Source organism: Cebidichthys violaceus, unplaced genomic scaffold (genome assembly GCF_023349555.1).
Source record: "Cebidichthys violaceus isolate CVI_PGR_0920_01 unplaced genomic scaffold, fCebVio1.0.p SCAF_3, whole genome shotgun sequence".
Lineage (NCBI taxonomy): Eukaryota > Metazoa > Chordata > Actinopteri > Perciformes > Stichaeidae > Cebidichthys > Cebidichthys violaceus.
The window spans coordinates 1,455,603-1,470,815 of NW_027176483.1; the positions used below are offsets into that span (position 1 = coordinate 1,455,603).

Consider the following 15,213-nt stretch of genomic DNA (forward strand, 5'->3'; position numbering starts at 1 on the left):
GAGCTTATATTTAAACTCTGCCCTCTCTGTGTTAAACGCTTTTTATAATTCAAACCCACACGTCGTAATATTTCGTCCCATCGTTCACTCATAACGGTCACAACCTCGGTTATTATAATGACTATTTTATGGATCCATTTGGTTCAGTGATATTTTGTGGATCTCACTTTATGGAGGCAGCTGCATGACTCGTAAATACAATCAGAATCCTCTATAAATTAAGTTAGTGGTTCAAAACTTTTCTTCTCTTGAAGCCCCGCCCACCCGCTCCACCTATTTTCTGACATCACAGTTAATTTTTTATTTTTTTTGACAAATTTGTAATAAATTTGACTAAAGTGATTCAGCGTATAAAAAGAGTTGTGAAATCTACTTTCTTTAATTGTTTTTGTTTCATCAACATGTTATCTTTGAACTAGTTTTTTTTGGACGGCGTTTTAACTTTTTTCTTCTGAGTCGTCTTATTTAGTTCGTTGTTGTTGTTTTTGGGAGTATCATTTATTTGGTATGTTTCTTATTTTTCTGTAAATATCCAGTAATGTGCAGCCCGGGAATCGAACCCTCGTCCCTCTTGCTGTCAGGCGACGGAGCGCCGCCGTGCGGGCCCTCCTCTAAATGTGTCGTAAACGGTTGTGTGTCATCTGTTGAATACATGTGTGCTTTTGATGATCGTGTTCCAGGAGGACTTCTCCTTCATCAGATCAGAGTTTGGTTGTGCTGCTCCTGAACCGTCAGACACGCTCAGCGCTGCGACCCTGAAAACTATATACTTCACTCCTGAAAGCTCCTCGACCTCCGGGGAGCTTGCAAAGGCAATCTAATTTTTACTCGATGATGGCGGCGAAGTAAAAACTATTAAGGCTTGTAATAAACCAGTATAAACAATTCTTATTTGCCACGCACTATTAACTCCGTCTGAAGTGCGAGCGCTGATAGGCTCGGCTGAGGTTATAGCAGGAGGGAGAGAGGGAGAGAGAGAGGGAGAGAGAGAGAGAGAGAGAGAGAGAGAGAGAGCCCCGCGGTACAGAGGCTTTTAATGAAGAGACCATCTGGCGCCCCCCCCCACCACCACCACCACCACCACCACCATCATTCCCGCCTTCCCCGCAGCACCCTGGGGCCCCACCACCGAGGAGATAACATGAGCAGGGTCTTAGAGAAGGAAGAGATCCTCTGAGAGCTCCCGGTTTACAAACGGAGCTGGTGTCGGCTGCAGATTTAAATGAAAAATATGGTCCCGGTGTGACATTTAAAAAGCCTCGGAGGGTCGAGTTTAAACCGAGCGTGTCGACCTCTCTGGGTGTCGGTGTCTCCGCCCCCTTCTGGTTAAAAGCCTTTTAAAAATTCAAAACCCACACGACTGCGGTCATAACCTCGGATATAATGACTTTTTATGGATTCATTTGGTTCAGTGATCTTGTGGATGTAACGTGTATTGGATGCAACGCATAAATACTTCTAACTAGGGGTACCGTTAGGATTTTATCCATACTAGTACTCTTATTGATACTCTCATTGGTTCATTTTGATGATATAAGTGAAGCCTTCTGCAACAAATGTACAGCCAAACAAGGACAAAGCACTACTTAAAGAGGACGCCGCTAATTTTAACAGACGGCAACCTCCGGTTCTGAAGAGTGAAGTCAAAGCTTCATGTGTTAAAGCTGCATTCTCTCTAGTGTCCACCAGGGGGCGACTCCTCTGGTTGTATAGAAGTCTAGTCTAAAATGACTCTACTTCTCTCTTGATTTATTCCCTCAGTAAACATTGTAAACATGAGTTTATGGTGTCATATCTTAAAAAAAAAAGTTAATTAATTAAGAAAAGAATCGTCATTGCTTTATTCTTCTTGTATGTAAACAAACAGTCTTTCTTGAGCAGCGATACAAGAAGTTCAAAAGGGTTCCCTCGTTCAAAAATATGAATCCTCCAAATTAGTGGTTACCCAAAATTATCCCTTGAAGCCCCGCCCACAACTTCCCCTATTTTCTGACATCATCACTGTACTTTTTTTTAAATACAAATTTCAAATGAATTTGAATAAATTCAGCGTGTATAAAGAGTTGGTCTGTTTTTGTTAAGTCTACTTTCTTTAATGAACATAACTCGTTATTGTCATGAACATAAATAAAGTGATGGCGTCTTTAAGGATGTAAGGAAACAATCGTACGCATCGAACACCACAATTTACATAGTACAACAACAACAAAAAGACATTTTTAAAAAGTTTTATATTCAGACTTTTGTATAAATCACACAGAGAGTGTGTGATTTATATTTTTAGTTATAAATGGAGCCCTAATGTCTCGGACAATTACGTATATTTACACATCAACTCTTCACTTAACATGCTTTAACATACTCCTAATTTGTGTGTTTGTTTATCGTATTCTATTTTAACATTTTCATGTCTTCTACTTTCAAATAATGTCTCATTCTATTCGCAGTGTTTACTGTCACGCACCAAGACAAACTTCCTTGTGTGAGCAAACTTAAATAGATAAATAAATTAACTGATTCATCAAATTTTTTACAAATCTTTGGCGTCCCTCTGAGTGGCACCCGGACCTCAGGTTGGGAACCACTGCTCTAAATCATGACAGTCCAAACTGTAGTTCTTCATGCTGGATGACGTAATATGTGCAATAAACAGGCTTTAGACTCACTTTGATATTTAACCTTTGAGGACCATGACGGTCAAACGTACTTTTTATTTTGGGTGTTTGATTTAATCTAGAATCTCAGAATCAGGTGAAACCTGCTGGACTGGTTTTGTGTCTTTTCTTTGGTGTTCTGACAGAAATCAAACAAAATCATTGTGTTTTCAGTGCAAAGTTTTAGTTACACAGCTTTGCAGAAAAAGACGACATCGGCAGTGAAGCTGATGGAGTTTAGGAATAAGAGGAGAAACTCTGGTTTTATTCATTCAATGGAGCCCACTAGTTAAAGCACAGATTTGGAGATGAAGACCATAAAGTGGAAATAATTTCAGGTTTGGCAAAAACAAGGCAGTAAAAATAAGAGCGTTGAAATTTTAATTAGTTGTATTTCAGTTTTGACTTTTTGATTTCATTTTAGTTTTAATTAGCTTTCAGATACCAGAGTAACATTTCACCTCATCGCTTCACAGAAAGAAAGTTTAAAGTTTGACTGTTCGAGCGACACAAACGTGTAAAGTGTGTGTGTGTGTGTGTGTGTGTGTGTGTGTGTGTGTGTGTGTGTGTGTCTCACATTCAGAGGAGGAGGTGTGTTTGTTGTTGCTCCGGCTGGAAGCTCGGCGGCTCTTCATCCTCAGAGCTGCTGTGGAGGAAGAGGAGGAGGAGGAAGATGAAGGGCGGGACCGCTTGACAGGACTGGGATCCACCGGGACCGAAGACGGGACACGCTGGTAGTCAAAGACCCTGCAACACACACACACACACACACACACACACACACACACACAGATCAGAGTCCCATGATGCATTGCTGCCCGAGGCTGTGCTGCGTCTTCTTGATTGTTTTATTAGTGTAATGAAGTGGAGGGTAATTTGTGTCATGAGCAGATTTAATCTTTATGTTGGTAACAAACTCGAGTCATTTATAAGCTATGCTAATAAACCAGTTTAGGAAGAAATACAAAGAATACAATGTTAATTAAAATTGACATTTGTTTGATTAAAGGGCATGTTGACGTCTGAATTACTGATTTTAAGGAATTGGCCAAAGTCTGCCGTTATTCTACACTTTACTAATTGTCAACAAATATATATTTAGCAGAATAGTTTCATGCTTAAAAGTTCTCAGTAATCTCCTAAACCAGCTGGTCACTAAAGCTTTTATCAAACAAACGGGAGGAAATAGAGCATTTGTTGGGGACTATTTTCAGCGGTGGATGAATCCACATTTAGTGCTCTAGTGAGGGATTGGGTACAAAAAACAAAACTTGTGTGTTCGTTTAGATGAAGGAACAACGTATTGATGTGTTTTTAATGGAGCTCAATGATAAACACAATACTTCTTGTTTCTTTGCAACCAGTGAACAGGAAGTGACCATATCAGGACTGAGGAGGAGTGACGTAGAGACGCCGTATACGTCTCTGGTAGAGACCTGTCAATCACAGTGTAGCCCCGCCCCTAAATCATCCCCTGCTTTATGGTGTGTTTGACTCTAAATGTTCCATAATGTACTAAATGAACATCATGCTGTATTGAAGAAGACTGTAAACTAGAGATTGAGACCATAAACTCATGTTTACAATGTTTACTGAGGGAATAAATCAAGAGAGAAGTAGAGTCATTTTAGACTAGACTTCTATACAACCAGAGGAGTCGCCCCCTGGTGGACACTAGAGAGAATGCAGGTTTAATGAAGCATCGGCTCAGTTCCTCTGAGCCCTGAAGGACGCTCTCTCTGCCTCTTCCACTAACCTGCTAACCCAGAACAAAACACCCCTTAATTCTGACAAAAGTATTAAAAATGATCTATCATGAAATTAATTGAGAATGAAAGCTCTAACGTAATAATGAAGCTGCAGTTGAAAAGTCAAGTGAAAGTGAATTTTTGGTGTTAAATGTGCAGCGCAGCTGTGTTAACCCTAAACTTTATGAAGGACAGAACAATTTATCTTAGAAAAGAATCACCGGCACTGATTTCATTTCATCAAATAATCCCACGTTCCCTCCCTCCTCGCTTTCCTTCCTCTCTCTAACCCCGGCGGAGTGTGTTTGTGTGTGTGTTGTGCTGCAGGTTGAGATCTGACTGACGCCTCCAATTTGATGCAGAGAGCGATAGAGGAGGCCCTTCCTCTCCCCCCGTCAACCTGCGCTGTCTATCACGGCAGCCATCTACAGCTGCAGGAGGAGCGACTGCAGGGGGAACATGAATACACTTCATCTCTTTCACCGTCGCATAAATAGACACGCACACACACACACACACACACACACACACACACACACACACAAATCATTTCAAAAGCTGCTTTAGGGGTGTAGAAAAATATTTACACTTCAAAGGCCTGAGGAAAAATGACTAAAAACATGTAATAATATTCGGCGGGGGATTTCACGTTTTCACTTGACGTGACAGTTTTGATCAAATCTGGATTTACATTTTTTCTGTGAGTTGATTGACATCAATGGGAGGAAAAATATCAAATATGCTGCAAGTTGTACAGAATTCATTGTTCAAGTTACTGTCAAACTATTAGTTTAAGTGTTTGGGGTCAGATCAGTTTCAATGTTAAAGATAAAACAAAATATTTTGGGTTTAATTTAAATGACTCTCCGCAAAAATATGTTTCAATGCATGCAAAACAAGTATACTATATATCAATGTAAATATAATCTTACAAATATATTTTAGATGCACACACAATGTGTTCCTTTATGTGTTGACGTTGAATGTTTGTGATAAACTGAAGGATGAAGTGTTCCTTTATGTGTTGATGTTGAATGTTTGTGATAAACTGATGGATGAAGTCTTCCTTTATGTGTTGATGTTGAATGTTTGTGATAAACTGAAGGATGAAGTGTTCCTTTATGTGTTGATGTTGAATGTTTGTGATAAACTGAAGGATGAAGTGTTCCTTTATGTGTTGATGTTGAATGTTTGTGATAAACTGAAGGATGAAGTGTTCCTTTATGTGTTGAATGTTTGTGATAAACTGAAGCATGAAGTGTTCCTTTATGTGTTGACGTTGAATGTTTGTGATAAACTGAAGCATGAAGTGTTCCTTTATGTGTTGAATGTTTGTGATAAACTGAAGGATGAAGTGTTCCTTTATGTGTTGATGTTGAATGTTTGTGATAAACTGAAAGATGAAGTGTTCCTTTATGTGTTGATGTTGAATGTTTGTGATAAACTGAAGGATGAAGTGTTCCTTTATGTGTTGATGTTGAATGTTTGTGATAAACTGAAGGATGAAGTGTTCCTTTATGTGTTGAATGTTTGTGATAAACTGAAGCATGAAGTGTTCCTTTATGTGTTGACGTTGAATGTTTGTGATAAACTGAAGCATGAAGTGTTCCTTTATGTGTTGAATGTTTGTGATAAACTGAAGGATGAAGTGTTCCTTTATGTGTTGATGTTGAATGTTTGTGATAAACTGAAGGATGAAGTGTTCCTTTATGTGTTGATGTTGAATGTTTGTGACAAACTGAAGGATGAAGTGTTCCTTTATGTGTTGATGTTGAATGTGTGTGATAAACTGAAGGATGAAGTGTTCCTTTATGTGTTGATGTTGAATGTTTGTGACAAACTGAAGGATGAAGTGTTCCTTTATGTGTTGAATGTTTGTGATAAACTGAAGGATGAAGTGTTCCTTTATGTGTTGAATGTTTGTGATAAACTGAAGGATGAAGTGTTCCTTTATGTGTTGACGTTGAATGTTTGTGATAAACTGAAGGATGAAGTGTTCCTTTATGTGTTGATGTTGAATGTTTGTGATAAACTGAAGGATGAAGTGTTCCTTTATGTGTTGATGTTGAATGTTTGTGATAAACTGAAGGATGAAGTGTTCCTTTATGTGTTGATGTTGAATGTTTGTGATAAACTGAAGGATGAAGTGTTCCTTTATGTGTTGAATGTTTGTGATAAACTGAAGGATGAAGTGTTCCTTTATGTGTTGAATGTTTGTGATAAACTGAAACATGAAGTGTTCCTTTATGTGTTGAAGTTGAATGTTTGTGATAAACTGAAGCATGAAGTGTTCCTTTATGTGTTGATGTTGAATGTTTGTGATAAACTGAAGGATGAAGTGTTCCTTTATGTCTTGAATGTTTGTGATAAACTGAAGCATGAAGTGTTCCAGATGACCAGCGATGCGTAAAATGAAAAACATGTTCAGTAAAAGCTCTTCATAAGAAGGTAGAAGTGATGTGATTCCAGCCAAAAAATACAGAAAGTTTGTCTCGTTAGTCACAAACTCACAGTCTGCAGGTCTGACTTTACTTTTATCTTCTTCATATAGACTTCAGGATTCAGATTTTTTTTTACGTCTCTGTCACACAAACAGTTTACAGCAGCACAGGGATTAACATCTTTTGATTGACAACTTTTTGATTTGTGATGCATATTCAGACCTGCTGCTGTGTTTGTCCTCGCAGGATAACTGCTGAGTGTGTGTGTTGGTCGTGGGGGGGGGGGGGGGGCACTGTACCTCGCTAAGCTGATAATCCGCAGCCCGGCAGATAAACGCCTATAAATATTTACAGGACGGCGGTGTTGACACGACCACAGCTTTGCATCCCGTCTCCGAGCTGAGACCCGGCCGTGGAGTCACACTCGCACATTGAAGCTTGTTGTTATTCTCCAGATAAAAACAAAATAAATAAAATACTCATTCCTGGAGGCTTTCCCAGAGAAGGTGGTGTGCATGAAATATTATCCTTCTGCTGGCTGGACGGGTCAAATGTTTTTGATACACCTGGACAAACACTGTTCAGATGGGGGGGGGGTTCATTTTGTCTGTACATGTATCCCACAATGCAATGCTCCAGTGATGGAGGACGTATTTAGATCTTTTACTGACAGTAAAAGTACACTACACTGTGAAAATACTCTGTTACCTGTCAATCACTGTGTAGCTCCGCTCGCATCCGTATTAAAAACTAGCCGGGTATCATTGTGTACATGGACACAAATTGTCAGGTTTTTTTCATGGTGGACACACAAATTAATTGCATCAACGTGACGTATTTAATATCCAAAAAGACACCTAGTGATCCTGGGGGAGTGGAGGTGGATGGATCCAAAAAACACAGGACTTTCAACCACTAGACCGGTGTTTGACACAACGTTATGGTTTTATGGAAGTGGTTTTGTTGCCGAAATAACTGTATGTAGTTATTTTAAGCCCATCCATGAGGTTTTCCTAAATGGTTCTGTTGTCTAAACCTAACTGTTGGTTTAGTTGTCTAAACCTAACTGTTGGTTTAGTTGCCTAAACCTAACTGTTGGTTTTGTTGCCTAAAGCTAACTGTTGGTTTAGTTGCCTAAACCTAACTGTTGGTTTTGTTGCCTAAACCTAACTGTTGGTTTAGTTGCCTAAACCTAACTGTTGGTTTTGTTGTCTAAACCTAACTGTTGGTTCTGTTGTCTAAACCTAACTGTTGGTTTAGTTGCCTAAACCTAACTGTTGGTTTAGTTGCCTAAACCTAACTGTTGGTTCAGTTGCCTAAACCTAACTGTTGGTTTAGTTGCCTAAACCTAACTGTTGGTTTTGTTGTCTAAACCTAACTGTTGGTTTTGTTGCCTAAACCTAACTGTTGGTTTAGTTGCCTAAACCTAACTGTTGGTTTTGTTGCCTAAACCTAACTGTTGGTTTAGTTGCCTAAACCTAACTGTTGGTTTTGTTGTCTAAACCTAACTGTTGGTTCTGTTGTCTAAACCTAACTGTTGGTTCTGTTGTCTAAACCTAATTGTTGGTTCTGTTGCCTAAACCCAACATTCATTTTAATGTGATATCATCCCAAAAAAAGTCTTTACGAGCGACACGAAAATTACGGACAATTCATGTCCCTGTACCCAAAACCAATAGATTTCATTTTGCATATTTCACGAATTACCCTGAGACTGCAGAAATGTTGCAAAAATCAAATAATGTGAAGTGTAATGATCTAGAACTCCCTGAACATTTTGATGGTAACACTGTTCTTTTTGGATTTTCAAGGAATGACTTTTACTTGTAACAGAGTCATTCCCACACCACGGTAACATCCGCGTACTTTCTTGACCGATGCTGTAATTCTCCGGGTGACTCAGATGATCCTCCTGCGTTAACTGAACCACGACCGGAGCCGCACTTCACAAATGAATCATGTGGGCTTCCCCGCTGAAACGAGGGCATGAGAGTGAGGAAATAAGCAGACGAGTGAACAGAGGGAGGGAGGGAGCAAACTGAGTGGAGCGTTTATCTGAGCGGCTGCCGGCTGCCAACACACTCGTTTTTCATGCTGTCAGCCTCTTTTTCCCCACTCATCTGCCGTTCTCTCCATCCTCTTCCTCCTCTCTTTCATCTTCTTCTACAGCTAACATACAGTTACATCTCCTCCTCCACCTGTCCTTGGCGGCCTGCGGTGATCGGTGTTTTCAGCCCGTGGTGAGGCGGTCAGACCGCCGTCACTCCACCGCTGTTTCCACTTTTTTTTTTTTTTTTTTGCATTTTAGTTAGATATTTGTTTCTTTTAACCTTCGTCTGAAAGTCAACGGAGTGAGCGATGCTGCTGCTGTTGTTTCAGAATCACCTTGTGTCACTGCAGACGGAGGGGAAAGTGTCGCAGCAAACTTTGGGTATTTGGTCCATAAATCAAGTTTGAAATGAAATCGTGACGTCTAATTTAACTAATTTAATTTAGAATTTCTGTGTCAATTTCACTCAAATTTTACAAGTTTGGTTTCAGTTCCGTAAGAGATTTATTCGTCTTTTTGTCAAATATAATTACAGAGACTACATATTCTGTGATGTCACTATGAGCAACCAGGGACACGTCCGGCCGAGAGTCCCCCACAGAATACGAGTAGAACGGACATTGAACTGGTTATTTGACCAGTACGAAAGAAAATGGTGATTGTTGTCAGATGTTACGGTGACAGCAGCTGCAGCTCAGGAGACAGATACCTGGCTACTTAGCTAGTTCCTCCATCTTCAATGGAGCAATGAGGAGCGAGGAGGAGGAACCGTTGGACACCATCCCGCTGGTCAAAGGGCCAAATAAAGGTGTCACGGTGAAGTCCCTCCCCTTTCCGGTGTCTCTCTACAACTCTCGTCTCACACAATGTGCCTCACCAACATGGCCGTTAGCTTGGCTTGCTAGCTAGCTAGCTAACTTGGTTACGCATCAAACGTAACGTTATCTCGGTGCTCAACACATTGTAGCTTCAAAGAGACGACAGTCCTATACTTTTATACAGTTTTACGACAAAACTTTCTTGACGTGCAAAATAATCTTGTCCACCAACAAACATATTATGTGTATTTTATGGCACAATTCAAACGGGATCAAATAGTTATTTGTCTCTTGCCGGTGACTACTGTACATATTTTATTGTGAAATAAGGTCCCATGGTGGTCCACCGAAAGGGGCGGGGCTTCTCCTCTCTACAGCAAAGTTTTATTGATTTACTCTCTACGCTTCTTAATGTTACTACTCCACTGATCGTTTTACTCGTTACTGTAAAACCTCACCTCAGCGACGTGCGATAAGTCTGTTTAGTTTATACAGAAGTTGGCCCACTACAACGGCACACAAAAAAAAAATGGCCGCCGCTCTGATCATCCAGCTACGTCGATTTTGATGGGAATGTCTGATCTAATCCCGTTTTATTTCTATGGAGTCACCAGTTAACACGGTCACCGGTTAAACCAAAACACCGGACGGCGTCAGCGGCTGCGAGCTATTGAACGTGTCGACTACCACTGGACTGTTTGAGGCTGCGTCCTGGTGCTTTGACGTTCTGCACGTGAACACAGGTGACGTAGTCGTAGCCGTTCCTGTCAAATCTCAGGTGAGTTCTGAGCAGCTGATGGAGGAGGAATCACGTGTGAAATGATTTATAACTCCTGTTTGGCGTCAGTGGCAAACACGCGGCAGAGAGTTTGTTGTTGTTTGTTTTTGTGTTTTCTTTCTCTGTTGTCTCCTCAGTGTGCACAAAAACAGAAATTGGCTCTATCTCTCTTTCACATACATCAAATTTACTAAAAAAATGAACATTTATAAATCAAAGTTTACTAGTTTATGGGTCAATAAATGTGGTCAACAGGCGTCTCTCACTCGTTTCCTCTGTTTCGTTGTCGTCTGTTCTCTGACTCGTAGCTCTGCCGGTGGCTGAACTCTCTGTCCTACTGAACTCATTTATGCTTCTGTTCGTTTACAGTTTCTGTGTGGACTTCACCATAGATGTGCAGAACAAAATAAGCGTTAAAAATAAAAGGAAAAAACCTCCGTTGTGTCATCACACACACACACACACACACACACACACACACACACACACACACACACACACACACACACAACTAAAGCGCTACAAAAAAAACAACAAAATAAAACTGATTGAATCAAGTTTCTTCAACACATTGAGAACACACACACACACACACACACACACACACACACACACACTAATCTCATTTCCCATTTCCTGCATCAGGGCTATTTTAATTGAATGTAATCGAGTTAAAAAAAACAGCTTAGCTGTGAATCTATTTTCTGCACCGGAGCTAATTAAATTGTGTTTAAAGAGTTTACTTGTTAGTTTCCACACATTTCGTTGCTCACATGCTGCTCTGCACTCATTCATACTCCTGTAGACTTTTGCTCTTGTCTCTCTTCAGGACGGGTTTGGGTGTAGCGACACAGTGACCTCAGTACGATACTCTGCAGGGTTCAGGCTTCGTTACGCTCACGACGTTATACCTAATGAAGCAAGAAGGAACAAACAAACTGGGACTCTACAGGATGAATGTTCTACTCCTCCGTGGTCACAACCTTTTCTCTTCCAGTGAAGTGAGTCAGCGGCGTGTGGTCCATTAAGGGCGCCACCTTCTCCTGCAAGGCCATTTTGTGAAATACATATTTTAATGACAAATTGTTCTTGTTATTGATTGTTTTGTTTGTGGGTATGAATTTCAGTTAATTACATAAATCACACATTATTACAGAAGCGTGCAATGAGAAATTAAAAAAAACAGATTTTACTGCTGGCCCCTGATTGGTTGACACCAAACGCTGAAAATAACTGAGAATCTGAAATCATGCCAGTTTGGGCTTTATGATGGATTATGTCGGTGAACATGAGCTTGGGTGGGTTTCTCATCGTGTCGACGTTGTTCTTATGTTTTTCAATATTCATATTCTTTTCTGGCTAATAATTGTTTTTTTTGTGTTTTTGTTTGATGACATTTGAAACAGTTTTGGCCCCAAAAGAGGAAGAATTAAAGAACTCAAACTTCCCCACAGTGTTACATAACAGGGAGAACACTGTTGAACTTGGATGTTGAATCAGTTTTTAGTCCAGAAAAGCGTCAGTGACTCTCGATCATTATTTGAACTCTAAATATTGACAAAATCAGTTTTTCAGATTATGAAAAGACAATGTATGTATTTATATATATATATATATCTGATAGTGTCTTAATTATTATCTACTTAATGACTATTCTTTCATATTTGTTTTCTCTTTTTGCTCTCTTGGTCCACCACCTTTTTATTTATTGTTATTCTTTCTTTCTGTATCATCTCTCAACTTGTCTGTACATCTTTCCCTTTGTCTCTCTCTTAATCCTCTATTTGCTTCTGTTTCCATAAATCCTATAGATGTGATTTTAATCTTCTCAGCTCAGGTCCGTCATCCTCTCTCTCTCTCTCTCTCTCTCTCTGCCTGTTTGATGTAGTTTTGTACTCGATGGCTGTATTTTGATGATGAGGACGGATGGAGGGCAGAGGTGAGGCCGGCAGCTGCACTCATCCTCATAAAAATGCCTCTTCAACCGGCTGAAAGCTGGACACAACAAGGTCGAACTGGGATCCGCTCGCAGCTTTCATCCCTATCTGGACCTGTAAACAGGCTCTCTGAGGGGAAGGAGGATCATTTCCTAACCTCACAGTCCAACCAACGTACGCTGCCATCAAACAGGAAATCGAATTTGCCGCTGTGAGCCAGACACAAATGGAGAGTCGAGGCAGTTCATGTTCTCCGAGAGGGCGACCAATTTCCTCCTCCCGGTTTGAGTCACTCAGGAAAAACACATTTAGAGGCTGTTGAAGCCGCTGTTGAAGTTGTGATGAGGTCGTTCACAGCTGCCGCCTGAATCATTTAGACCAAAAATATCAGCTCTGTTTCCGGCAGCTTTCATATGAATACGTCTCCTCTGTGACTCTGTCTTTTCCTGTCAGACGACTGATCTTATACAACAACAACCAGTTCTCACTGCGGCAAGTACGGCTGCTCGGTGTTTGACACCGACACATGTACGCACTGCGCTTTCAACTGCCTCCAATGTAAAACACACCAGTGTCATTATTAGCCTCTGAGGAAACCGATTCATTAAAAGGTAGTCAGATGTTTGGTACCTGTTGTAGTGATCATCTGGGTATCGGTCATACTCCATCTCATAGGCCGATCTGAGGAGACAAAGAGAGAAACTAAGGTTACAAACAGCCGGCCGTCCGATCACTGGAAACTAGAAAAGATCAAGAGAGAAAAAGTTGGCATTGTACGTTTATTGACGTTGATTTGTTGGAGATTCAGAAACAATCACGCTCAAGGTCACGTGGTTAATGTTGTGAAACAGTAGGTTAGGGTTAGGCAACAAAACTACGACAACATAACAACGTGACGCAACAACAACGTGACTCAACAACGTAACAACGTAACGCAACAACGTAACGCAACAACGTAACGCAACAACGTAACGCAACAACGTAACGCAACAACGTAACGCAACAACGTAAAAACGTGACGGAGCAACGTGATGCAACAACTTGACTGAACAACTTGACTGAACAACGTAACTGAACATCGTAACAACTTAACGCAACAACGTGACGCAACAACGCACCGTAATAATGTAACAATGTAACTACATAACAATGTCACAATGTAATGTTACAACATAATAAAACAACGTAATGTAAGGACAAAAACAATGTAACTAGCTTAACTAACAACCGCCCTTAGCGGACATTCTTTCGATGGTGATAATCGAAACAAGAATCCTTTTAGTTTAGTCCTAAAGTTTATTTAGCAATGAAAGAGAGCTGGAGACTGAACTCTGAAGCTGGCACTATTTATCCACTGAGGAGAAGGAATCAATAACACACACACACACACACACACACACACAGACACACACACACACACACACACACACAGACACACACCCTGTCTACCGGAGGACTAATGAAGAGACTCCAGCAGGAGATCAGACGGTAACCTCTGATGGAGGAACAGAACCCCTCCAGCTCTCCGTGATCGGTCGTATCGTCATCGCTCCTCCTGCTGCTCCCGTCGTTCGTCTTCATCAGCCCCGATGTGGCGTTAATCAGCGCTTAACGACGGCTTCGATCCGGGGGCCCCGAGTCTATTGAGCTGTGCAGGAGCAAACCTTTAAAACACGAGTATTGATCTGCAGGACCGCTGGTTCCACGCTAAATGACTGGTTTATAGCTCATGCGCTGGTTTATCGGTGTGATTAGGTCTCACAGCAGCACCCGGGAGGCCGCTACGCCTCGCTGCGATCACGGACCTGTGACGGCGAACCGAGCTCCTCCCGGTGATCCCGGTAAAAATGTCCTTCAGGCGGTTTTGGATTTTATGAGCAACAGCCTGGGCTCAGCTCCACAGCCTCCTCCTTTTATTCTCCTCATTACTGGAGGTAATCAATTGATTTCTAATCACGCTGCAGCTTCATGAGCATGTTTAAAAGGGCCCCTCGTGTTTTACAGGAAGTCGATCGGAGATGTTGTGGGTCAATTTAAAGTTATTGCGTTGGTTTCCAGGCAGTTACGAGCCTGATTCACAGGAGGTTCATAGATGTTTAGACCAGAGAGTAACTCCTCCTGCTATAATGAACACGGTTTAATGGGACCAGGGTGGATTGATGGTGTAATAAAATCACTGTGCATGATGCAAAAAAGAGGGTTGAATTTAACTCTAAAACACTAAAATACTGTCAAAGCTCTGAATGATTCATTCCTCTGCAGCGTCCATAAAAACTGATCCCACAATAATAACAACAACAACAATAATAATAACAATAATAGTAACAATAATAATAATAGTAATAATAATAATAACAATAATAGTAATAATAACAACAATACAGTAAAAATAGTAAAAGGATAGTTATAATAAGAATGAAATATTTTATTTTACTTTATTTTATTTATTTTTTTACTTTTATTTTACTTTTTTATACTTTATTTTACTTTATTTTGTTTTATTTTACTTTACTTTTATTTGACTTATTATTCTTTATTTTATTTAATTTTACTTTACTTTTATTTTACTTATTATACTTTATTTAATTTAATTTTACTTTACTTTTATTTTACTTTTTATATTTTATTTTACTTTATTTTATTTAATTTTACTTTATTTTCTTAAATTTTATTTTACTTTACTTTATTTATTTTTTTACTTTTATTTTGCTTTTTTATACTTTATTTTGCTTTATTTTATTTAATTTTACTTTATTTTTAAAATTTTATTTTACTGTACTTTATTTA

At 40.0% G+C, this 15,213-nt stretch overlaps 1 protein-coding gene across 3 annotated transcripts in view; it reads right to left on the bottom strand.

The window, feature by feature from the left end:
- Positions 1 to 15,213, bottom strand: part of LOC137881914 (RNA-binding Raly-like protein) — a 39,602-nt gene that overhangs the window by 7,554 nt on the left and 16,835 nt on the right. For all 3 annotated transcript variants that reach the window (XM_068724106.1, XM_068724107.1, XM_068724108.1), the window contains 2 exons: positions 13,057 to 13,107; positions 3,232 to 3,401 (listed from right to left, as the gene is read on the bottom strand). In XM_068724106.1, the coding sequence (XP_068580207.1) occupies positions 3,232 to 3,401; positions 13,057 to 13,107 (221 nt within the window). The remainder of the gene's footprint in view (positions 1 to 3,231; positions 3,402 to 13,056; positions 13,108 to 15,213) is intronic.